Below are 23,863 nucleotides of genomic sequence, written 5' to 3'. Positions count from 1 at the left end.
TCTCGCTCCGAGCCGAATAGACAGACGCTTGCTGGTGGAGAAATACAATGGGGGAGGAAGGTTTCATGACGACGAAACGCCCATTGAACGAGCTGTTAATTAATTCAAGGCTTCCAAGTTTAACAGGTGAAAGTAAACGAGTGGATTGATAATCCATCAACTTCAGGTATTGGCAACGGCAGTATGCGTATGTTCCCTTGAACAACTATTGCGCTCCGTAGACGATGACTCTTTTCTACTGATTGAGTCACCGGCGAATGCAGCCATCGACTAAACACGCTCAATGCTTGCCGAATCTGTTTAGTCAGTCTATGGAATGAAAGATTTCATCTCTTCTCAAGCAGCTCCGTAGACGATGACTCTTTTCTACTGATTGAGTCACCGGCGAATGCAGCCATCGACTAAACACGCTCAATGCTTGCCGAATCTGTTTAGTCAGTCTATGGAATGAAAGATTTCATCTCTTCTCAAGCAAACAAACGCTCTAGTTGACCCTAGTTATAAGTAGTCAATATGAAGCCAATTAATATTCATTTTTCCAACCACTGCGATATCAGGAGCATCACTAACACACCCAACAATTACCCATACCTCATCACCTGTGGCTGTTTTGCTTCACTCCACATCCATTCACCCTCTTCAAATTACCATGTCTTTACACCAACAACACAGCATCCCCAATGATACCGAACAAGAAATTCGCTCCAAAGTAGAGCAAGTCCTCAAAGGAACCCCCTTTGCTCCCTCAAGCCTGCGAAAGCTCAGTGGTGGCACTGCCAACTTCATGTACCATGCAACTCTCGAGAAGCCATCAGATGAAGACAAATATCAAAATGGCGTCGTGATCAAGCAGGGCGAGGGCTACGTTGCACTTCACCCTGCGTTCAAGATTGCAACTTCTCGATGTGTGAGTGCGACACTAAGAGTACTAACCAGCAAGCTTCGCTGACTGACTGACTGACGTCCATGGTTGTAGGCTATCGAGTATGAGTCTCTCGTTCATCTTGCTGGACTCCCCCCGACAGAAACGCCATCGTTCAGAATATCAACTCCAGAGACATATTACTTCAACCAAGATAGCAATACTCAAGTCCAAGAATATCTCCCAGAAGCTCTCAGTCTGAAAGACTATGCCCTCAAATACTACGTTGCCCCCACACCCTCAGGTCTCAAAGAACAATGCGAGCAGCTCGGCCATGGTCTTGGATCTTGGCTTCGCGCGTTCCACGGCTGGAGCCAAGAACCTAAGCAAGCAGCCCTACGAGAGACGTTTGCGGGGAACAAGGAGATGCAGGGTCTCAAGAACATGATCAATTACCAACAGCTGCTGCAGGTGGTGGATCGATACCCCGAGATTCTTGGCGATGCAAGGGACGTTTTTCAGGGTGTCAGTGATCTGGCTGCCGGGGAACTTGCAGATGAATCAGCATTGTATCCCATTCATGGTGACTTCTGGACTGGAAAGTGAGTCCTCGTATTAGTGTTGCTTATCGTGAGTCCGCAGTCAGCTGACTACCACATAAACAGTATCTTACTCCCTGACACTCCTCTGGCAAAAGGCACTCACACTCCCATTCGTATTGTTGACTGGGAGATGGTTCAGATTGGTGTTCGGCCTCTGGATCTCGGCCAGGCCATTGCTGAGCTTTGGCAACTCAGGCTATACAAGGACATTGCCGCAGGGGAGTGGCTCATTCAGGCATTTGCTGATGGCTACGGCGCCGTCAGTGATGACTTTGCTTATCGCACAGTTATCCATGTTGGTGTTCACTTGATCTGTCTTGGATCTCAGACGCCAGGATGGGGCGATGCTGAGCAACAGAAGGACGTGGTCAGAACAGGAAAGGAGATTATAGTCAGAGCCTGGGGTAGAGATCGTGGCTACTTTGTCGGGCATGTTCTCGGTAGTTTGTTCAGAAACTAGAGGTCTTTTTTACGAATACGTGCAAGGAACCATAACATCATCAGTATAAGCGATGCTCTGAGTCGTGTAAGTGAAATGTGCTGCCTGGGTTTCGCATTGCAACGGGAGTTCAATAGTAAGTAAGTAAATTTATAAGGTATATATAAAAAATCAAGACATCGCCATGATTATCTCTAAATTTTGGTTGGTTTGAATGCCCACCATAACGTTCTTCTGAGTTTGTGGTCAAGTTGGCTTTCGTGATTGCTTTATGACTGATCGGTCTGAGGCGGCGAAAATTTCAACTTTTCACGTTACTCAACTCTACATACCTCACCACACAGTCGATACCCAACTCACTTATCAACTCCTATGAACCTATCTCTCAGCAGCTGAAAGAGTCTTGCTTCAGATCTTAAAACACTGGCACTCTGGCACTCCAAACAAACAAAACTGCACCCAGTTTTCCTTACCCGCCTCTTAACAGCGGTTACCCTATATAGGTCACCCGAAAACTCAACTCCAACTCACTCGGTTTATACACATCTCCACGCCCACGCCCAACTCAGATGCCTTCTCCAGACACCAGTCGGCCTTGTAAGCGGTGCAAGGCCGAAGACGCCGCTTTACTCCTGCGGACAGACCCAACATGCCGGTAAGTTCTCATCATTCCCTCATGAGACTTGATCGTTTTGCCCCTCATGCTAATGTGACTCAGTGATTGCTACATCCAATATGTCGCTTATAAACTGAACAAGCGTCTTGGTGCACTTCATAAAGACATTCGCTCTTCAAAGAAGCTCACTACTCGAAGATACCTGGCCGGCTTATCCTTTGGGCCTTCATCTAGCGTCCTGGCCCAGTTGCTCAGCGAGCAGGCTCGCCATCACTCAGAGAACAAGGCATCTTCACCATTTGAGCCCGTGATTATTCATATCGATACTGAGTTATCACATATTGAGGGAGAATCTCCTGCTAAGAAGCTCCTGGAAGAGTACCGTCGTGTATTGCCAAATGCTGCGTTCGAGTGTGTTCCTCTAAAGGACGTTCTCTCTGTGAAGAGCATCGACTGGTCAAGTCTACCCCTCGACGGTGTCACACCAGATGATGATCCAAACGCTCGCCTTCAACGACTTTTCAATGGTTTACCCACATTGACCTCGCGAACAGATCTTCTCCGTCAGCTTATTCGTCACCTTCTTCTCCAGAAAGCCCGGGAGCACTCATGCTCAGCGCTTCTCCTCGGTCACAGCACAACAGCACTCGCAGCCTTGACACTATCAGAGGTCGCCAACGGCAGAGGATTTGCAGTTCCATTACAGGTTGCTGACGGCATGACAACTGTATGCACGTACGAGGCAGCTGAGGGCGCCGCCGCCCAGGAGACCGGTCGACTAGAATTCCCGGTCTACTACCCCCTGCGCGAGATCTTTCGCAACGAGCTGGTCCAGTACATCGACCTTGTTCCCTCATTAAAGGAGGTTGTTCCCGTCAAACAAGGAGGTGCCAAGGCCGGAAACAGTGTTGTTTCACACAAGGACTTGAGCATCGAGGAGGTCATGACACGATACTTTGATAGTGTAGAGGAGGGATATGCTGGAATCGTTGCCAACGTGGTGCGCACAACTACAAAGCTGGACCGAGTTCCTGGGAAGAGCTTCTGCGGAAGCTGCGGTATGTCACTTGATGCCGAGGGAGATTCGCGATGGGCCGGAGAGATAGGCGATGATGCCGGGGACGGGCCGGGGGCAGCCGGTGCAGGCCGGCTATGCTATGGCTGCAAGCGGTCAATCCACGGGTAGAGCATCATTCGTACAAGAATCTGAATATTCACATTGATATATTCTGGTATAACATAGTATCTACCGTGACTAAAAACTCCTCAAATACGCCACGTCGCCTTTTGATTGCCAAACCCATGCATGACCCAAGCGGTGCCGAATGCTCCTATTGTCCTGCTAGATAATCATATAAATGAGGACTCGAATATTTCTTTCTTTTTCGTCATATACAAGAGCAATTTTGCTCATAGATCGATGTTCGCTAATCACTATGCCGCCCTTTCATTATTGACCTCGTCTAACAATCTCATCACCTTCAAGTCGCCATCTCCAATCTTCCGGGGAGAATGCGATCCTCAATCTTGCGGACCAGCTTATTGGTCTGCTCAGCTAAGCTCAGAGTGAGGATGGTGTGGGGTAGAATTCGGGCAAGATGAGGGAAGAATCCCTTGTAAAGAGCAAAGAGACCCTCAGAGCGAGTGGTTTTGGAGAGACAGTCGGCAACGCTGCTGTAAAGATTGCCGTTCTGGTTGTACATGCGGGACATGATGGTGTCTGGGACGTGAATGTCAGCCACTGAACTTGGCTTTGGCTCAGGTGTAGGACTTACCAGGAGGATGCATCACGCAGCAGACAACGAATCCACTGATAGCACTGGAGGCCAAGTGCAGACCGGGACCCTCTTCCATATCAAAATGACGAACCAGGCGACGCTTCGCGAAGAAATATGTGGGTAGCTGAACAGAGGAGCCAAAAGCAGTCCTGATCATGGCAGCCTGCACACCACGGTAGAGACCACTGATACCCTCAGTTCCATAGATAGACTTGAAGCCATGCCATGCGCCCCGGTAGTGGTGCTGTGTGCCAACGGGTCGGAACGCCGAGAAACTCTGTAATCGGGTCTTGACGAGGAAGAAGGGGCTTCCGGCGGCGGCGCCGATGACGCCCGAGGCCGCACCGCAGAACATATTGATGCCCAGATTTTGAGCCTTTCCGTCCTTGAGGAAGAAGCTAGCGAGCGCATTGCGCATAGGGTCGTAGAAACCGAGACGACAGCCATTGAGAAGGACTTGGTAGATATAGGCCGCGCCAATTCCGCGGTAGATATTACGGACACCTTCGTTGCGCACAATGACGCTCACACCATGGATCGGTCCTCTGTAATGGTGAGGTTGATGGCCCTTGTTCTGAAGCTCGCCTTGCAACTGCATACTGTACAGGGATATTGTCAGCATCTACCGGGACAATATCGCGTGCCAAAAACCCCAGAGCATACCGAATTTTGACCGTCTCAAAAGGATGTGTTGCAGTGACTGCACCGCAGGCGGCAATGCCGCCAGCAATGAAGGCGCTATTCACAAAGTCAGTACAAGAACTTGGGAGCGAACGAAACACCATGGACTAATTCGGAGGGTCGTTTCATGAAGCACTAATGGCCAGGAGGCTTACCCAACAGTGGTCGACATGACCCGATCTCTCCAAACGCAAGGAAGCGGCCGACAGTTGCTAAGTTAGAGCAAGATTGGATCCAATGTAAGGAGAGATTGGGCGACGAGAGGGAACCAGATCCCTATAGGGGTGAGCGCGAGCGCGAGAGCTATCCTCTTTCAATCGGCGACCCGAAGAAACCGAAGTGATGCAGGAGAAACAAAGTTAGTCACTTGAGTAAGGTTTAAGAAGAAGATTTGGGAACGTGGAAAAGAAGGGTTTCACACCCGTTGCCGTCACCAGCGGCTTCGGACCCTATGGCAGCACGAGAAATTGTCAGCGCTGAGGTACCACTATCAGCGCAATTACACCAAAAAGGTACAAGCTTTCCACATAACTACCTAATGAACTGGGAGAACATGGAACCTAGGATGGGGCTCAAGATATATACATTATTGGACACTACAGGTGTAGGTACAGTACGGTAAATTGCATCTTCTTCTGTCAGCGGCTGACAAAGTTGATAAGCCGCCTGTCATCGACTGTTCCTGAGGGTATTTCCGGGCCTGTACTATCCGCATAGTCTACCTGGGTAGCACCTCACACGATCACATCCATGTCTCCCGTCTCTTCGCCGTTCAATACTTTTTCATCTTTTTTTTGCGCTGGATGCATTTCATATGCCGACGTCGGCGGTCCTTTTTCGCGGGGATGGCTGCGGGTCCTTGCGTCAGGGCCGCTGGACCGCTGTACATCCCCTGGAAATGGAGGACGATGATGGGATCTGATTCGCCGATGTGGTGATTTACTGCTACGGCGCTAGGGTCAAAGGGAAAAGACAGGGCAGCTAGCTGCTGGGGCCGGCGATTCCCTTGAGCGGCTTGTTACGGCTCGAGCGTTTGTATGCCGTCTCCGACTTCGATTATACCGAGCGTCAGGTATCGTTGACTATTGGATTCATATACGCGAACATATAATAGGAATTGAATACCGAGTCTCAAAATCCACCACAAGAAGCCATGACGAATGTCAAAGGTAGCAATAATTAGTCCAAGATACAGAGCCTGTCTCACTGAATAGAAGAGGATGATACCTCAATACCGACTTCATGTTTTCGGGGTACGTACCTCGAGGCTCATGACGCACCCCGCAAAATTACACCCCTCCAGCTCAGGGAGCTCCATGACAAAAGCTTCCCGCCATTCCCATCACCAAAACACGGTAAAAATCGAGTAACCAAGACATCAGTATCGACAAAAATATCCACCACGACGACCTGAATCTTGCTATTGTAACAAATATCCAAACCTGCCATTGTCGCGACTGGATTGACCCAGCTCTAGAGTGCCTGCGACCGGTTGCGGCTCATACGATCGACAGTCTTTCAACACAAGCGAGTGTGCTTTGTTCCAGCCGTACCACAGTCATCACTCACTTCGCCATTGCTCCTCGAGCTATTGCCTCGCTTCTCTGTCCACAATGTCCTCAACGCCGATGGACATAGATAGGTCTAATACACCAAATGGCGCATCGCTCAACATCCACCGCACCATTGGCACCACCGCCTCCGTGTCTAATCTGTCCGATGTCATAGGCAGCTTTCGTCCTACCAAGGTATGAAACCTACATAAACTACCGTATGCTTTAATGGTTGGCTAGACTGTCTAACGCTGTATATAGCTCTTCCGACGTGATGATATCAAAGACAGTCGTCCACAGCCTCATGTACTGTCCCTGGACTACGATGACGAAGGCCAACTCGTCATGGCCTCGGCCAGCGACGAGACGATACAGATCTACCACGTCAAAGAAGGCAGGCACGACAAGAGCCTGGTCAGTAAAAAATACGGAGTGAAGCTAGCCAAATTCACACACACAGCTTCAAGCATAATCTATGCCAGCACAAAACAGAATGGTAGCGTACTCCTTCAAAAATTCTGAATGCTGTGAGATGAATCCAATACTGACTTGCTTTTTGCCTCCAGACGCTATCCGTTATCTTGCCACACACGACAATTCATTTATCAGATACTTTGAAGGCCACGAGGGACCTGTAACTTCACTGGCTGTTCACCCAGGCAGCGACAACTTCATCTCATGCTCACAAGACAACACTGTGCGCCTCTGGGACACCCAAACCAAGAACTGTCAAGGTCAGCTATTTCTTCGAGCACCCTACCTCGCCGCATACGACCCCTCTGGAACTGTGTTTGCCGTTGCCTGTACGAGTAGCGGCACGGTACTCCTCTACGATGCGCGAAACTATGACAAAGCTCCTTTTGCAACGGTCGATGTTGTCGAACAGTGCAGGAAGGTAGACTCACAATGCCTCAACAAGGGATGGACAAAACTCGAGTTCTCAAATGATGGAAAGTCGTTACTTGTTGGAACTCGTGGTAATGGACACTTCCTCCTGGACGCTTTCGAGGGCACCCTGAAAGCATATCTTCACAAGCCAAACGGCGGGACCCGACGATTGGCTGTGGGAGAAACCGTATCGGGTGGTAGCGCATCGTCAGATTTGTCAAACACAGAGAGCAGTGGCGAGTGCTGTTTCGCTCCCGACGGGCGCTATGTCCTGAGTGGCTCGAAAAAGGACGTCCTGGTCTGGGATACTATGGCGGCTCCCAACGATAACAAAGTTCTGGAACCTAGCTGGACTCTGCCTGATAAGAGAGAGGCAGCTGTCCTAGCCTTCAACCCTCGGTACAACTTCTTCGCCACGGCTGACCAGGAGTTGTTGTTCTGGCTGCCCGATCCTCATGCCTGAGTCGTGCAAACGAGAAAGACGTTGAGCAGTTGAAATGGTTGGAGTAAATAATAGATACCCTTGCATTATGGTATATCACGATGATGAGTTAGTGACTCAAATAGATTTAATGAGAATGAAGGTCACACAAGAACTACCTGTTCAGTAATGGGCTACCCAGAAGGCTCTCACTTATAGTATGATTGCGATGATGCAACACAAACTTCAAGTTATTGATGAGAAAGGGGAGAAAGAGAAGAAACCGAGGCAGAATATTTGATGGTTATACTAATGTTCTATGCTATTCGAGAGCGATTAGCCTCGGAACGGTATGTTCACGGACTTCCACATTTGCCAACTTGGGACATGCTCCATGCTCTATCAAAACCTGGCCAATATCCCCTCTTCCCTTTCTAACGTAGTACCACAACGGTGTATGCCCATCAATGACCTTATTAAAGTGCCTTATCTTCTTACAGACAAGTCTGGCCATGTCTGTCTCTGCCTGTGCATATAATGGATTGCTCGGTGACGTTATCAGGTTCATGATGGGAAGCGCTTCGCCCTGCGACTGCGACAGGTCACCTTCTGGCATTGTATCAAAATCAGCTTCAGCTCCAGCTTCCAGTAACAATTTGACAACTTCGTGGTTCTGGTTCCGCTTGAGCGCATCTGCTAGTAATAACCTCTTCTGACCTGTCTCGCTGTTGATCGGATTTGGCGAAGCACCCGCTTCTAGAAGAAGCTGGACAGCTTCGACGTATCGCTTGTTTACGGCAGAAAGCAGGGGACTAATGTTTCCTATGGTGCTTGCATATATATCTGCGTTAGCCTGCTGAACAAGATAACGAATAGTGCTGAAGTGATTGTGACGAGTGTCCAGAGCATTCAGAGCACCCTTACTCTTGGACATGTTGCTTTCTTTGCTCCAGTCGCTTTCATCCATTGGTCCCCAAGAAACGAGATGGCATAGAGCTGTTTCGTCGGTGTCGTATGTGGCATTGACGTCCGCTCCTTTGCTGATGAGCAGTTTGGCCTGATGTGCCATTTAGTTAGCTTGTCATGGGATCCCTGAAGGTTATCAACCCGAGATGTCTGCAACACTTACCACATCTTCATTTAACGCGTATGCCAAAGGTGGCAGCCTCTTCCCATCTGGAGCATTCGGGTTGAAGCCATTGTCCAATAGTAACGTGGCGATTGCCGTGTTCCCACGCAGGCAGGCTAGGTGCAAAAGGCCGCTCCGGCTTCCCCAATGTAAATACCCATAAGCTGGGCCTGAAGGACCCATCCGTTGAACGGCCTTGTATCTCAGGGCGTAAAGACAGTCATTTCGGAAGGGTTGGTTAATCTTGTCCCCAACACTTGTACCGGTCCGCTCTAGAGCTTCCAGGGAGTCTTTTGCTGCATTGAGGACACCAAACCAGCTCGCCCATTGTAGAGCTAGAGGCTGTTGGTGATCGAGTTTGAGTGCGTCTTTTGCATCCTTGTCGTACAGACGTGGAAGGACAGCTGCTTTGAGACTTTTGCAGGCCAGTGCCAAGTAGAGAAGGTCTTTGAAAGGCTCCTTTAGCAATGAGATCTCATCTGTTATGAGATGCATGATCTCAACAGGCATAGCTAATTCTGAAAAGGAGATAGTTTAGTGGGAAGCTCAATGTGTCTAGAATATATAGACTTACCTTCTTAGTACATCCTCGTAAGATTTACATCCTGTGTAATACGTTTCTGTTGAAAGCAGGGATCTCGTCTCGTTCATTTTGTTGCCAAAGAGGGTGACTTACCATTGAGATGCGCAATTGTTCTTTGTTTGGGCTGATGTATCATGTTGGCTTGATGGAACTACCTAAGCATGAATGTTTGTGTTGATAAAGAATAACAAGGTGATGTTTATGGTGTGGAGGTTGTCTTTTATATGGCTTCAGGTAAGGAAAGTCCAAATGGCTGGGTGTTGGTCGAGTTGTGAGACGAAGGCAACTACCTAATTGGATGGCCACGGCCTGATTGCTGCCTACCTACCTAAGGTACCTAGGTTTGCCTCGGGGCCCAAGAAAACATCAGGCCTTTATATAGGATATCAAAATAAACCCAGCAAACGGTATCCTGAACTTATCCTATACTTATACCAGGTTACTTGAGTCTTTTTGTCAATTAGAATCAATGACCTAAGGTTTCTTTTCTCCCCTAGCCTACCTATGCCTCTGCCTACAGACGGTCTACCTTGTGCCTGCTGCTGTAGTAAGTAGAATACGTTTATTTTATCTTTATTTTAGAGTCTTCTTGACTCGTTCGTTGTTGGTCACCTACTGTCTGAATTTGAAGCTATTTGATATACTCTTGTGCTTTATTTGTTGGTTGGTCTTGTCAAATCACCCTGGTAGGGAAGAACCGGCCTATGACTCCCTCAGTTTCTCGTATAGAATACCCATTTCTCCAGCAATACGGCGGATAGCTGTCAATCAGGGCATATTGGATGGGATACCCTTGAGTTGAGTCAACAATCACTTGGTTAGGTGATCAAAGTCAACTCATTATCACTCACTTATACTCATGGTACAGGTTAAGGAAGAATGCGAAGTAGGTTGGAAGTTGGTGCACGCCTAATTCTCGAATAACCTGCCTAGGGTATCTAGTATACGTTTAATTGACACGCTTTATATGGACTAAACGCACATCAACAAGTCTATTGAGAATGAATTGATATTCACTTTGATGTCTCGCCTTGTCAATCAACTTGTTACTAAAGTGCTACGTAATGGTTCCACATATGCCAATCATGCTTGAGTTTTTGAAGTATCAAGGTAGTGAGTTTCAAATATCCAAATCATCTCGCTTGTATGACACTAAATTATGAGATCCATCTCAGGCACTACATGAGGATTTTCAAGACCAAGCAAATGCCATTTGGTGAGCATACCGTGGTGTTGTGGCGCTCAGGCGCTCCGGCCCCTCATTGAGCCCCACCACAAGAATATCCCACCTTCTAAATCCAACCTCATTCAACTGTCCACACTTTGAGACCGCGAACGACGTTGCATTTACAAGCGTCCTGTTGGGACTCATATGACCATTGACAATTAAATAAGCGGGAAGGATTCTCAGGGTATATCTATTTGCAGGCGGACGCAGAAGCATAGCTGGGCCCACGACCTTTCTTAAGCCAAACGGGTCAGCACACGACATCACCTTCGACATCGCGAGCGACGACATAATACAACTCTTAACGACATGGTGTATCTCAAGACAAGCCAGGAATGGCTCGACCAGTCCATGGCCCTCCTAGAGGCCCGTCCTGCCACCGTACGTCCATGCGCCGACCACTCAACCTCAAACTAACCACAAGACCGTAGACTCTCATTACCACAACATACAAGCTCAAGCCTGGCCCTACGCGGCCCGACGCAGACGGCGACACGCCCGTCACCAAGCCCCCACGCGGCGCTCTCGTCCTCAAGGCCTACGATCCCATCAGCGGCGCGACCATCAAGTACCGCACCACCAAGGCGCAAGAGGTCACTCGGTTGATACATGCCTCTCTGGGCCGGCTAGGAAGAAGTATGGCTGCGGTGCCGGATGTACCTGAGGTGACAATGGCAGATGGCGATGTTGCAACTCCTGCGGAGGAGTCACAAGCTGCTACGCCGACACCGCAGGCGGCACAAGGGGGTGGAGGCGGAAAGAAGAAGAAGAAGGGAAAGAAATAAGACATCCGAGCTCGACGAGTTGTTTTAAGTGGTAGATTCGATACATTTTTGTGGATTCAGGATTGATGATCATGGAATGGAGGTTACAGCTGATGACATTTGAAAAGAGCAGCATTGTTAAATGCAGAGTTGTTCGAGAAATGCCACTCTGCAGACTTCTTACGGTCTCAAGCCTCCCCTCGCTACACGAAACCAACACACAACCGAGTCTTATCAAGTCCATTGCCATAAACTTCAACCAACAGTAGAGGACTAGGGGCGGGCAAACAGGGAAGGGCACACGTCACCGGCAGTATTCCAAGAGTATACTAATCTAATCAATTCATCTCTATCTAGGAGAGTGGTAAAGTAATATCGTCATCCATAAGTACGATCAAGCCGTCAATGCTATTTTCATCCACCCCAAGTCCAGATCCCCAAACGCCGTGTTGATCCGTGCAAAGTCAGCTTCCGGATCCAAATTATGATTGCGACCTTGCCAACCGTAGTATTAACCAAGCATCGCCGCCCCGAAGCCCCACTCAGATGTACAAACAAGAAGTAAAACAGGGTATATGTTCACATGTGCGCGTGCCAATGAGCAAGCGCCCAGGCCAAAGGAAAGAGAAACGACAAGGTGAGACGCTCAGAAATCGTCGTCAAAGGTGAAGTCACCGCCGTTCTCACCCTTCGGGGACTCATCCTCCTCAGTCTTCTTAGTGGCACTGTGGAGGACACCGGCCTTCTGGTAGTCGGCAACACGCTTCTCGAAGAAGTTGGTCTTGCCGCCAAGGGAGATGTTCTCCATGAAGTCGAAGGGGTTGGTGGCCTTGTAGACCTTCTCGTTGCCAAGAGCGACAAGGAGACGATCAGCGACGAACTCAATGTACTGCTTCATGAGGTCAGAGTTCATGCCGAGGAGGGCACAGGGAAGAGCCTCAGTGAGGAACTCCTGCTCAATGGTGACGGCGTCAGTGATGATATCCTGAATCATCTGCTTGCTGGCACGACCCTTGAGGTGAGAGTGGAGGAGGCATGCAAAGTCAGTGTGAAGACCCTCGTCGCGAGAGATGAGCTCGTTGGAGAAAGTCAGACCGGGCATGAGACCACGCTTCTTGAGCCAGAAGATAGAGGCGAAGGCGCCACTGAAGAAGATACCCTCAACAGCAGCGAAGGCAACGAGACGCTGGGCAAAGGAGGAGTCCTTATCCTGGATCCATCGGATGGCCCAGTCAGCCTTCTTTCGGATGCAGGGAATAGTGTCAATGGCGTTGAAGAGGTAGGTTCGCTGGGCGGGCTCCTTGATGTAGGTGTCGATGAGGAGGGAGTAGGTCTCGGAGTGAATGTTCTCCATCATGATCTGGAAGCCGTAGAAGCAACGAGCCTCGGGGATCTGGACCTCGCCACTGAAACGCTCGACGAGGTTCTCGTTGACAATACCATCAGAGGCAGCGAAGAAAGCAAGGATATGAGAGACGAAGAACTGCTCATCAGCAGTCAGGCGGTTGTTCCAGTCGTGGAGATCCTTGGAGAGATCAATCTCCTCAGCAGTCCAGAAGGAAGCCTCAGCCTTCTTGTACATTTGCCAAATCTATCATGGACTGTTAGCATGGGTCGCGTGTGGGGTGACCACTTTACGCGTCAAAACGCGTCACATACCTCATGGTACTTGATGGGAAAGAGAACAAAACGTTGGGGGTTCTCTTGAAGTAGAGGCTCATCGGCCTCCTCAGACTTGAGGCCAGGGGCAACAGCGGCCTTGGTCTCCTCCTTCTTCTTGGGCTCTTCGACAATCTTTGTCTTGAGGTCGGTGGTATCGAGGGACTTGTTCAAAGGCTCATTCTCCTTGTTAGCGGTGCCGAAGTCAAGCTTCTTGACGGGAGACTCCATGTTGAAGTTCTCAATGGCGGAAGCAGCCTGTGATGAGCGTATTAGCAATGAATTGGCTTTGGTGTGTATGTGCAGCTGCGTGCACTTGGGGACGTCACATACCTGCTTCGAAGGAGTGATTTGCGCAGCCATTGTATTGTGAGAGTGAGTGTCTGAGAAAGGAGGGTACAATTAGGTTGATCAGAGCAATGCAGAAACAAGACAAAGGCTATGTATGTGCGTGAAGCTCTTGAGGTTGAGTGAGGTATTGTGGGTTGCGGTGGTGATGGTCTGGTCCAAAGTAAAGGACGGGATGAAGGCGATGGGCTTTTGTATAAGTCTTGATGCGCTGTCACGTGGAGCTAAAGCGCGTCAAGTCGCGCTGGGGAATACAAATAGCGGGCCATTTTAAAGTACTTTTACTGCGTCAGGGCAGGGGGGGCCGCTGCGCGTCACTGGGTGAACCAGCGGCTTTTCGGCGCCATTCGGACTGCTACTGGCAGCATCCAAGGCGCTAGTGCTGGAGCTGGTACCATGAGAATATCCAGCCACCAGGATGAATCAAGCAAGTGAGACGCGTAGATTCGCGTTTTAGACAGATTCACGTTCTTGTTTGGTATGGTTCAAGTGTTATGCTTCGTGTTTCTCTCCATTGCTCCACTGTCCTTGCACGGTACCTGCTTTGTCGCAGGGAGTGATGATTCAGACTTTGTCAGGATTAACGTCATGGGCATCTTTTATCAATCAGCACACTTTGGCGTGATGATCCATCCATGAGGTGGCCTCCCTTGTTCACGTCGTTGGGTCGATGTATGCGAAATGGGTTGTGACCAGGGCATGATAGTGGTACGAGGCGGGACAAAACTCATGAGACCAAGGTATGTAGGTATGTATATATGCATGGTGGGAGAAGTCATGATGAGGTCCTCTCGTGCACTGAGACCAGATTCATGCGGAAATGACGGCCATTGAACCTTTTCTGCAGCTGCAACAAGCGCCATTGAGCAGCTACGAACTTTCCCTGTAATTCAACTTCACTCCTAGGGTGAGAAACGCGTTCCTGGGGTTACACCGCGTTCCGGCCTGGGCCCTTAATCTGACGTGATGGGCCTGGGGATGGAACGCCTCGCCTCCTACGAGCTCCCTTTTGCTGTCCGGTGTCCGCAGTTCCTAAAGGTTCACCTGTGACCTATGTAAATTCAGATCAGTTTGGGCCAGGCCAAGGTGAGACCGCATTCAAATTGAAGCCCCTTTAGAGTCCTAGATCGGAGGCTTTGATATCATTGCTCATCTCTCAATGTCACGGTTCCACTTGAGTCAGCTAGTTGCTTGGTCGATGAAAATGCCAAGTAAAGTTATCAGATCTTATTCTCTAATTTAATTCGAGGCTTACGACCCACGCGCGCCTGCACCCACTTTATCAATCAGTGAGTGTCATGGCAAATTACCTTATAGATTCGTGAGGTACTCCATACAGTAAGCCAATGTAAGGTATCCATACTGAGCATCATTCATAGACAACATAACAATAAAACACGTCTCCATCCTCCGATCATACCAGCATTACCAGCTATCCTCACCCCATCATCATAATAATCCTGACTCACGAGGGCCCGCCCTTCCGTCAGCGTGGTCGGTCCATGACTCCATTCTCCTTCACTTCATTTCCCTCGCCGTCCACGTAAATCCGAGTTGCCGGTTTTAGCGTCGGTCTCTATCTCGTCGCTGTGATCTTTGACTTCGGGACCCACGCTCAGCTTCACCTGTTTCAATATCATGTGGTTGAGCTCTGCTACGACCAAAGAAGCCGCGACTCTCGCGGACTCGTGCCGGTTCCGGCTCGATGGGACGATCATCACGGCGGCGATCTCGGCTGCGACTGCGGCTGTGTCGACGATGCTCCGACATGGAGGGATTTCGCGATGGTGGGTTTGACACATACTCTGGTGGATCCTGAGCTTGAAGTCGATCAAATTGTTCAGGATCGCTGGGGTCAATGGCTGGCACTGGCAATCCGCTCTTCTTCAGGTTCTTGCGTCCTTCCTCGCGCAAGTGTTGCTCCAGGAGCGCAGCATTGCGAGTATTGGCTTTGAAGGCCGCGTCGGCAATGTCTCCAGCAAAGGGCACAATTCCAATGACAAAGTCTATGATGATGTTGAACATCATCCTGGACTTGACAGAGGTTGGCAGCCCACCATCAATCTTCATGCAGCTCCTCATAACCAAAAGGGCAAGCAACATATCCAAAACGTCACCAATTCTATCAAGTCCATGTTAGCTTCCTTCGATGGGGGACCCAAGTTGGGCTTGGAGAGCAAACTTACGCAGGGATCAATCCCAAAACGCTACCCCAGCCAAATCGGATGCCGCAGCAACTGAACAGAGCCAGGTCGAGACGGTAAGCTCGGCGCTTGACTTTGGTCAAGACTTTGCCATCATTTTCGGAAATGCCAGGAGGGAGAGCCTTCTTTCGCTTTTTAACTTTGCCAGTAGGCGTCCCATCTAGGCGAGTAGCTGGGACATGCTCAAAGTAGGGATCCTGTGAATAATGTGTTAGTTTGTTGACGGGGTCTAGATGAATCATAGTTTGGGTCGATGCTTTCATACCTCAGTTCCAAATTTGTTCTGGACAGTCTCTCCCAAGATCTTCTTGGTGACTAGCTTTGCGACAAGTGATGCCATGTTTTATAGTAAGAGCAGCACTTGGCTTAAAGAAGTCGTTGCGCGACCGCGGACGAGGTCGTTGGTCTTCTTAATATGGCTGAAGCGACGAGCTTGGCAGAGGCGGGAGTATGATCAAAGACAAGACCACTCCACAAACGAGAATGTATGTCACTGCTTGAAATTCCGAGACGAAGATTGGGCGAGCCAAGACAATGAGAGGGCGCTTCTCTTATTAAATAAGGGGAGGACAAGGCCCTGACAGAATGGCCACTCTTTGCGTTTGCACGTAGTGACTTTACTGTGCGGCTGATCGGTCAATTAACCTGTTTTCAAGTATTTATGATGCCTGTCCATGAGGTGGTGAGTAGTGAGGGAGCCCAGTCGGTGCTGTCTGTGACCGATGATGTAATATTGGCGGCCACCCGAACTTCTGGAACCTACAGAACTGCAGCAAGCCAGCCCCTGCAGTCTAGAAGCATTAATGCGTAGACTTTAGCTCAACAAAACCGGTTAAATCACTGCTGCAATGCCGATCATGTACATGCGCTGGCATATTTTTCAGTGGCGATTGAGCGTTCTAGGCAAACTACCTCTGAAACGTCCATGCAACTCTACGTGGGAGGGAACCTGTTGGAGAAATTGGGTTAGTCGATCATGAGCGGTATTGCACCGCCACATCGATCGAGCTAACCTGTGGCGAGTACAGTTGCAGAAATCGTGGCTCAGCAACTAGCTAGGTATGTACTCGGTACTGTACTCCGTAGCTGCCCTGCTTCTGAATTGGAGACACTAAGACAGTCCGGGCTCCATCTCACGAAGCACTGAAAGCGGGCACCTCAGCCAAAGCCGGGCAGGCAGGGTAGGTACCTAAGGCGCGAATGAGAATTGGGTCTTTGACTTCGCTGGTCTCATTGCGATCCAATCCAATCCAATGCTATCAGTCCAAACCTGACTACAACACCAACAACAAATCAGATCCGAAATCCACCATCTCGGCCTTTGCACTGCCGCCTCGACCCCGCGTGTCCTCAAAGAGACGTTGCATTCTACTGAGACTCGTTCACGTTCATCCACTTCGTACAGCGTTCTCTATTATCAATAGCTTCTCGAGTGACCTCGCTTTCATCTCCCTCTCCGACCACCGCTCGCGTCTTTTCGCTTGTCGCAGTCGTTCCTCTGCATTATCTTGGCTGTCGCACTTCAATCATGGTCAGCTTGCCTTCGCAGCTCCGTTCGCATTATCGTCTTGCAAAGTCTTGAAAAGGCGTCAACAAACATAAGAGAAAAACAACAACCGGATATTATTACATTCTGCCATAGCATGAGCCGTGCGGTTCCAACATCACCATCATGTCTGGATCGCAAATGCAGTTAGAGGATTGTATGTGTTGGTGGGTGCTGCGCGGTTGCGAGCAAGGACTAACGCAACCAACCTAGGGCTGGATGACCTCTGCGTCCGCTTCATCATCAACCTTCCCCAGGAGGATCTCTCCTCCGTCGCACGAATATGCTTCCAGGTCGAAGAAGCTCAGTGGTTCTACGAGGATTTCATCCGTCCACTTGACCCGACCCTGCCGTCCATGACACTGCGAACTTTTTGTCTACGAATTTTCCAGCATTGTCCCTTATTGGCCAACTTTTCTGTCGAGAATCATACCAAAGCTTTTGAGGAGTTTTTGGAATACAAGACTCGTGTTCCTGTACGAGGTGCTATCATGCTGAACGAGGCCATGGATTCGACAGTCCTAGTCAAAGGATGGAAGAAGGGAGCCAACTGGAGTTTCCCACGAGGAAAGATCAACAAGGACGAAGATGATCTGGATTGTGCAGTTCGTGAGGTATATGAAGAGACCGGCTTGGACCTTCGAGCCGCTGGCCTGGTGCCCACTGAACATAAGCCAAAGTACATTGAAATCTCGATGCGCGAACAGCATATGAGGCTTTACGTCTTTCGAGATGTTCCAATGAACACTGTATTTGAACCCAAGACAAGGAAAGAGATTAGTAAAATCCAGTGGTACAAACTATCGGAGCTACCAGCCTTCCGCCGCAAGAATGGCCAAGGGAGCGATGCCAACACTGCGCCTAATGCCAACAAGTTTTATATGGTGGCACCGTTCTTGGTGCCGCTCAAGAAATGGGTTATGGCGCAGAAGAAGATCGAAGCAAGGAGAGCGGCAAACAGCTCGCAAGGTTATGGACCTATCAGCGAAGCCCAATACGAGGACGAAGCATGGAACGATACTGGCGCCGAAACTACGGATCAAGGCCCGGCGATAGAGACGCTTGCGGGTGCGACACAGGAGCTACAGCGATTGTTGAAGGTGCAACCTCCCACTCAAGGATTGCAAGGTGTTTCTGCCTCGGTGCCTGCTCAGCAGGATAAAGGAAGTGCACTACTTTCTATCCTCCAAGCCAAAGGCGGTCCTGCCAGCGCTATACCGCAAGCTGGAGCTCACTATCCTCAGACTCCTCTTGATCACACAGTTACCAACGCTCCTGAACCTCATACACCGCATCATCATAATCTTCACCAGATGCAATCCACAAATACTCAGCAGCCACCGCCCCCATTCCCGTACGCGCCCAATCAAGGCGCCCACTGGGGTATGGGACTTGGACAGCAGGTTGGCAATCCTCAGCTATACAGTCAGCAATACTCCATCCAGGAGGGTCAGTATAAGAGCAACCAGGCTCCGCTGGTGCATCCCCAACCACTGCCCCCCCAGGTGGAAAGAGCTGTTTTCAACAGGAGTGTATTCCAGGACGTTAATCAACCCACTCATAACCCTGTGCCCGGCCAGTTCCTAACTCAGCAGCAAGCGCAATATGGCCACCCTGGCCAGATGCCTCAGCAATCTCTCAATGGCCCTGGCCAGCCGAGACCACAAGTTTTGAACGGCCAGTCCATGGCCCTCCTGAATGCCTTCAAGGGCGGCAATACAGCCGCACAGGTACAACAGAAGCCTCAACAAGTTCCGTTCCCTCCTGGCTTCCCGGCACAGAGCCAGGGGCCTGTGTATAGTAACCTAGGCGGAGCACAAGCGCAACATATTCCTCAACAAGTCCCTCATGCGGCCGGCGCTGTGGGAGGCCAAGATCGCTCGGGGCCAAGTCCTAAGGAGCTGCCAGGCTCAAAGGTTGGGCCTCCTGGCGACAATCACCGTTCTGCTCTGTTAGGCATGTTTCGTAAGGATGACCAGAATCAGCCTCCTGCGCAAGGATCCCAGCCTGCTCCTGGCAGTATGATGAGTGAACTTCTGCGTTCAGTCGGCGGGGACAATTTCAGGGCCAACATTCCCCAACAAGCCCGGGCTGATCCTAACCCGCTCCCGTCAATGGATGGCCTATCACTACACCATCGACCTACTCAAACCGGTACACCTGGATCTCAAGGAAGAGCGGATTATTCGCAACAATATGGTGCCCAAGCACAAGCACCAGCTGCCTCGCAACCTACGCAGCCTATCCGTATTCTTCAGCGAGGCCAAGGCGAACAATTATTTGGCATCGGTGGAGCATCCGCATCTCCTCAGACTTCACTTGCCTCGCCAAGTGGATTGTCTAGCCACTTGCAGCCTGCAGGTGCTGGTGTTAGCCCCAGCATTGCACAAGCATTCCCTGCTATGAATCGTCGTCGCGAGTCTGGCCCCGCTCAGAAGAGAGAACTGCTGTCACTCTTTGGCAAGCAGCCATCCCCTGCTAGTCTGGAGGCAGCTAAGGGCAAGGAGGTCATTGCAGGAACGCCCAGGTCTCGTCTTGCTTCCCTGGCCTCTGGAGCGGAAGACCCTGCCGGCCCGCCCTCTCGTCGCGGTAGTCAGACGCCCATCTCGCCAGCCGAACGCACGTTTTTGCTAGACTACTTACAGTCTGTCACCAAGAATGCTAATCATTAAGGGACCTGTGGAGAAGTGTTTTCATTGTACTACTTGTTAATTATAGGAATCGGGGAGCATCGCAATGGAGCCTTGTGTGGGATCTACAGGTTTGGCAAACAATGAGCTAGCGTGGTATCCAATTACTTACTAAGCGATCATTATAGTCACTTTGTTTGACCTGAACTGTTATCTGACTTGTGATGTTTATGGTGATGATTCATGCCGTGTGGGCGACTGCTCATTCGCATCCTTAGAAGACTCATGAGGAGACCTTGCTGATTTGATCGATGGATCTTGATGTGCTCCTTGATATTCTCTTATGACCCCGGACCGTATGTGTATATGCACGAGCAGTATTGAATACCAGAAGCAGCCGTGGGGGATGCTTTGGTCGACAACCCCGCTGCTACCTAAGTACGTTGAATAAGGTAGAATCAAGCCTCCAACTACTCCGTTGAGAACTTGTTGAGACTTCCTCCTCTTTAGCCACGTAGAGGCACTTGAGACATTTTCCGGTGCATGTGGCATCTCAGGCCGCTTTTCTATCGGGTTGGGTTTGGCTCTAGAGCACTCTGACATGGAGTCAAATCTCACAAATGCAAAGTCGCCATGCCTCTGACATGTAGATACTTAAGGGCTCGCTAACCACAGCGAATCGCTTATTTTAGGAATTGATATACTGTCTCTTTATTAGACAGACACGTGAAGATGATCAAAATGGGACAGTAGAAGTCCTGGTTTTCATAGGGAAGACATCTGATTTCAGGGGTAAATAGGGTCCACGACAGTTACAAGTCAGTCTTCACAAAAGAACAGCAACATATTAAACGATTACTCAAGACTGTAGAGCTTAACCCTGATTGCTGTTGCTGGGAGCCCGTCTATTATATCTGGCACTTGCCTGGCAGTGCGAGCCAGCGGCCAACAACTACCTATCATCACTCATGCGCCATGAAATAACCAACCAGAGCCTATGAAACCTGTAGACCTTTATTAGCTATAAACTCTCTTCATGATTTCAACAACGACGGAATTCGATGGACTGGTCAAGTGGTTAAAGCAGTGCTTAGTGGCATGAGCGACAAGAACCTGATCGTCCGGACAGAACTGAGGCTCGATCGACCTACCAAAGATGAACGTCATCCGCGCGCATTTTTTTTTTTAAAAAAAAATAAAAAAAATCTTTTTATGTGGATCACCATTATCATTGCTATGTCGATTTGGAATTTTATAATGCGACTCTGCGTCTATAATGCTGCGATTTGGTCATCTTGTCCCTGAAGACTTGATAACAAACACAAAGTGGACCACTCCTGGATAGGTATCTACTTGGTAACAAAACTATTGAACCTGGCGGCATATCTTGATGAGTTAGAGGAGCCGCGAGAGCTACATGAATTAAGAACTCGAAACCAGCGCATAAGTGCGTGTTGTATACCATGGCCGTGTTCGACAACCAAGACGGATACGATCCCCACAGACCTTTGCGCATCAGATCGGTCCTCATCCTCGATCCGTATTGGAGATAATAAAATCTTGTATGTTTTACATGTTGAATTGTTCTAACTCATCTATGGATCGCGGTTGTGGTGATGTGGACAAGGGAAAGGCCCATTCTGGCATTTGAGCCGCTGCACAGTCGAAGAGCTAATTTCACAGTCAGGCTATTCAACGTTTCAACATGGCATATCGTATTAATCTTTCCTTGTATTAGATTGATGTCGTCTCACAACCATACATCCATTGTGATGTTCCCGTCCCCGTCTAGAACTCCCAATACCAATCTGCCTGAGGGTTGACGTTGAGGAAATTGCTTTCGGTAAGCAATCGCGGAGTCAATACCTAACTTATAATCTGAAATAATCCGAAATATACAGCCAAGAAAACCCCACCGTATGTCCCATGATTAGACCTCTCCTTCACAGATGATTGAAGCGAAAACTACACAAATAAACAGACCATTAGCGCCACAGCAAATTGATCTCCTGATCATACTGGATCGAAGAATCGAAGAAGGTTTGCCCTCAAGTAACTCAAAAAGAGTCGTCAGATGAATCATCCCCATTACTTCCCTCACTATCAGAAAGATCCAACAGCTGGAAACGGTTTCCCATGAGGTCCTTGCGTGATGGATGGGCGGGAATGTCACTTCTCTGCGGCTTCACATCAGGGACGGGAGCGTGAAATGCAGACGATATTCTCTGAAATGGCTGCGCACACTCATCGGCATACCATTCAATACGAGAGGCTCTGTACTCTCTGGATAAGTCGCCAATTAGCACTGCCTGGACAACTGACTGGTCTTCAACATGAGACAGAGCCTAACTTACACTCGGCTCTGAAGGCAAGTTCGAGCATAGATAGCACCGTGGACCGCATTGGTGCTGATGAAACAGCTGTCCTTCTCAAACTCGATGCTGATCACATGAAGATTGTGAATGTGTTCCAGATCATCGCGGATAGCCTGAGTAGTAAGGTTGGGGTCCCTCTTGCGGATGACGAAGTTACGAGAGCCACCCTTGCGAATATGGTGGGCAACTTGGCCACTGAGGGTGAACTGGTAGTCAGACCATTTTGTATGTATCTGCGATAGCGTATGAGAACGAGGCCGGCTCCTTTCGCAAACGTACTTACCTTCCGGTCTTTGATGTACAAACCGGCTGCACGACAGTTCTCAATAAAAGCACAGGCATCAGCCTCGTGCAAAAAGGAGACCGTGGCAGTGTTATCTTTACTTCGAAGAAAGATCTCCAGTACGGGACCTCCTCGAATAACCGCAGCAACATCCCCATGTGTGACGCCATCAGGTACATTGAGGAGCAGGACTGACCTCTGCGCAGAGCGCTCAAACCATTCCTTAATCTCTGGTATTTTGTTGTCCTGGAAATACACAGGCCGTTTGTGGTTGATCGAGCCACCCGGATAGGTTGAGGATCGATACGACGCATTAGGCTGCCAACTCCCGTTCAGCCGAAACCCTTGATCTTCAGTAGGACATCCCGAAGCGGTATTCGATTGAACTGGGAAAGTAGATGTTTGTTCTTTGCAAGTGAATGTTGCCGGTTGCGATGGTTCAAACTGCTCAGGGGCATAGGGCGGCGCATCTCCAGCTGGCTTCTGATGGCAGAGAGACTACAGAAAGTTTAGAGGTTGGTAGACGGATGGCAGCTGGAAACGTACATCCACAGTTGCTTCGTTCAGCCCTTGTGCGATGAGATTCTGACGTAGGTAGACTGATCACAGGCAATTGTCAGAGATTACCAGTATAGGCTGTGTTGCTATTCATTACATACCATACTGGTGGGCAATAGCAAGGAGGCTCTGGTATTCCTCTTGAGGCACGTACACGCCTTGGGGGTCGCTCACTGGCATCTCGAGGCCCTTGAACCAGTGTTAGTCCGATGAAGAGTTTGCACGACTTGCGATTCACGGGATTTTTGGTAGTTCTTTGCTGAGTACGAAGGGCTTTCCAATAAGCAGGAAGGGGGTCATACATCTTGTTTCCTGCGAATGAGTGAGTATAAGTGGCGTTTTGCTACCCAAATGAAATATAGTAATTCTTGCTTACTGCGTGTTGTTCATGCTCATTCTCGTATTCATGTTCATGTTGATAGTTCGCTGGCTCAAGAGCTGATCTTGATTCTGATACGGATGAAGAGGAGAAAATCTGAAAGTGGTTGGTGAAAGCAATATATTATATAAGGGTTTGGTGGAAAGAGCTCCCAGCTATCAGAGCACTTTCTCCTCAGGCCGAGCTCGAGTATTGGAAGATTGGACAGGCAGTCACCATTGGATAAGGTACCTAGGTAAGTACCTAGGTTGGATCTCCCAAAGGGCAGGGCGAACCAACGGGTCTGATTCACGTGCGGCTGCGAGCCTCCCGCTGGCCGTTGACTGGCTTGAACTTG

General features: G+C 49.5%; 9 protein-coding genes across 9 annotated transcripts; 4 read left to right on the top strand and 5 right to left on the bottom strand.

Annotated features, from left to right (window-relative positions):
- Positions 1-649: 649 nt before the first annotated feature.
- Positions 650-3,705, top strand: FTJAE_13159 (cytoplasmic trna 2-thiolation 2; the record flags this gene model as incomplete). Its single annotated transcript, XM_037346273.1, has 5 exons — positions 650-907; positions 977-1,464; positions 1,528-1,855; positions 2,407-2,558; positions 2,622-3,705. The coding sequence occupies 5 exons, from the start codon at positions 650-652 to the stop codon at positions 3,703-3,705; spliced, it is 2,310 nt and encodes a 769-aa protein (XP_037199815.1).
- A 295-nt stretch (positions 3,706-4,000) lies between these two features.
- FTJAE_13158 (solute carrier family 25 member 46) lies at positions 4,001-5,150 on the bottom strand (the record flags this gene model as incomplete). Its single annotated transcript, XM_037346272.1, has 4 exons — positions 4,001-4,239; positions 4,295-4,896; positions 4,961-5,035; positions 5,134-5,150. The coding sequence occupies 4 exons, from the start codon at positions 5,148-5,150 to the stop codon at positions 4,001-4,003; spliced, it is 933 nt and encodes a 310-aa protein (XP_037199814.1).
- Positions 5,151-6,591: 1,441 nt separating this feature from the next.
- On the top strand, positions 6,592-7,882 carry FTJAE_13157 (histone methyltransferase; the record flags this gene model as incomplete). Its single annotated transcript, XM_037346271.1, has 3 exons — positions 6,592-6,726; positions 6,793-7,027; positions 7,098-7,882. The coding sequence occupies 3 exons, from the start codon at positions 6,592-6,594 to the stop codon at positions 7,880-7,882; spliced, it is 1,155 nt and encodes a 384-aa protein (XP_037199813.1).
- Positions 7,883-8,162: 280 nt separating this feature from the next.
- FTJAE_13156 (uncharacterized protein) lies at positions 8,163-9,688 on the bottom strand (the record flags this gene model as incomplete). Its single annotated transcript, XM_037346270.1, has 3 exons — positions 8,163-8,897; positions 8,970-9,487; positions 9,646-9,688. The coding sequence occupies 3 exons, from the start codon at positions 9,686-9,688 to the stop codon at positions 8,163-8,165; spliced, it is 1,296 nt and encodes a 431-aa protein (XP_037199812.1).
- A 1,401-nt stretch (positions 9,689-11,089) lies between these two features.
- FTJAE_13155 (WD repeat) lies at positions 11,090-11,565 on the top strand (the record flags this gene model as incomplete). Its single annotated transcript, XM_037346269.1, has 2 exons — positions 11,090-11,161; positions 11,212-11,565. 2 exons carry the CDS (start codon positions 11,090-11,092, stop codon positions 11,563-11,565), a joined length of 426 nt encoding a protein of 141 aa, XP_037199811.1.
- A 625-nt stretch (positions 11,566-12,190) lies between these two features.
- On the bottom strand, positions 12,191-13,566 carry FTJAE_13154 (ribonucleoside-diphosphate reductase small chain; the record flags this gene model as incomplete). Its single annotated transcript, XM_037346268.1, has 3 exons — positions 12,191-13,135; positions 13,204-13,461; positions 13,537-13,566. The coding sequence occupies 3 exons, from the start codon at positions 13,564-13,566 to the stop codon at positions 12,191-12,193; spliced, it is 1,233 nt and encodes a 410-aa protein (XP_037199810.1).
- Positions 13,567-15,114: 1,548 nt separating this feature from the next.
- FTJAE_13153 (uncharacterized protein) lies at positions 15,115-16,095 on the bottom strand (the record flags this gene model as incomplete). The annotated part of the gene is made up of 3 exons (XM_037346267.1): positions 15,115-15,673; positions 15,738-15,952; positions 16,021-16,095. The coding sequence occupies 3 exons, from the start codon at positions 16,093-16,095 to the stop codon at positions 15,115-15,117; spliced, it is 849 nt and encodes a 282-aa protein (XP_037199809.1).
- Positions 16,096-17,427: 1,332 nt separating this feature from the next.
- Positions 17,428-19,973, top strand: FTJAE_13152 (mRNA decapping complex subunit 2; the record flags this gene model as incomplete). The annotated part of the gene is made up of 2 exons (XM_037346266.1): positions 17,428-17,458; positions 17,515-19,973. The coding sequence occupies 2 exons, from the start codon at positions 17,428-17,430 to the stop codon at positions 19,971-19,973; spliced, it is 2,490 nt and encodes an 829-aa protein (XP_037199808.1).
- Positions 19,974-21,988: 2,015 nt separating this feature from the next.
- FTJAE_13151 (RNA binding Nrd1) lies at positions 21,989-23,561 on the bottom strand (the record flags this gene model as incomplete). The annotated part of the gene is made up of 7 exons (XM_037346265.1): positions 21,989-22,214; positions 22,286-22,539; positions 22,590-23,087; positions 23,136-23,188; positions 23,249-23,336; positions 23,450-23,459; positions 23,524-23,561. 7 exons carry the CDS (start codon positions 23,559-23,561, stop codon positions 21,989-21,991), a joined length of 1,167 nt encoding a protein of 388 aa, XP_037199807.1.
- Positions 23,562-23,863: the final 302 nt, after the last annotated feature.

This window comes from Fusarium tjaetaba, assembly GCF_013396195.1.
Source record: "Fusarium tjaetaba strain NRRL 66243 chromosome Unknown NRRL66243_c0000390, whole genome shotgun sequence".
Classification (NCBI taxonomy): Eukaryota; Fungi; Ascomycota; class Sordariomycetes; order Hypocreales; family Nectriaceae; genus Fusarium; species Fusarium tjaetaba.
This window is presented reverse-complemented; position numbering and strand designations above follow the sequence as displayed.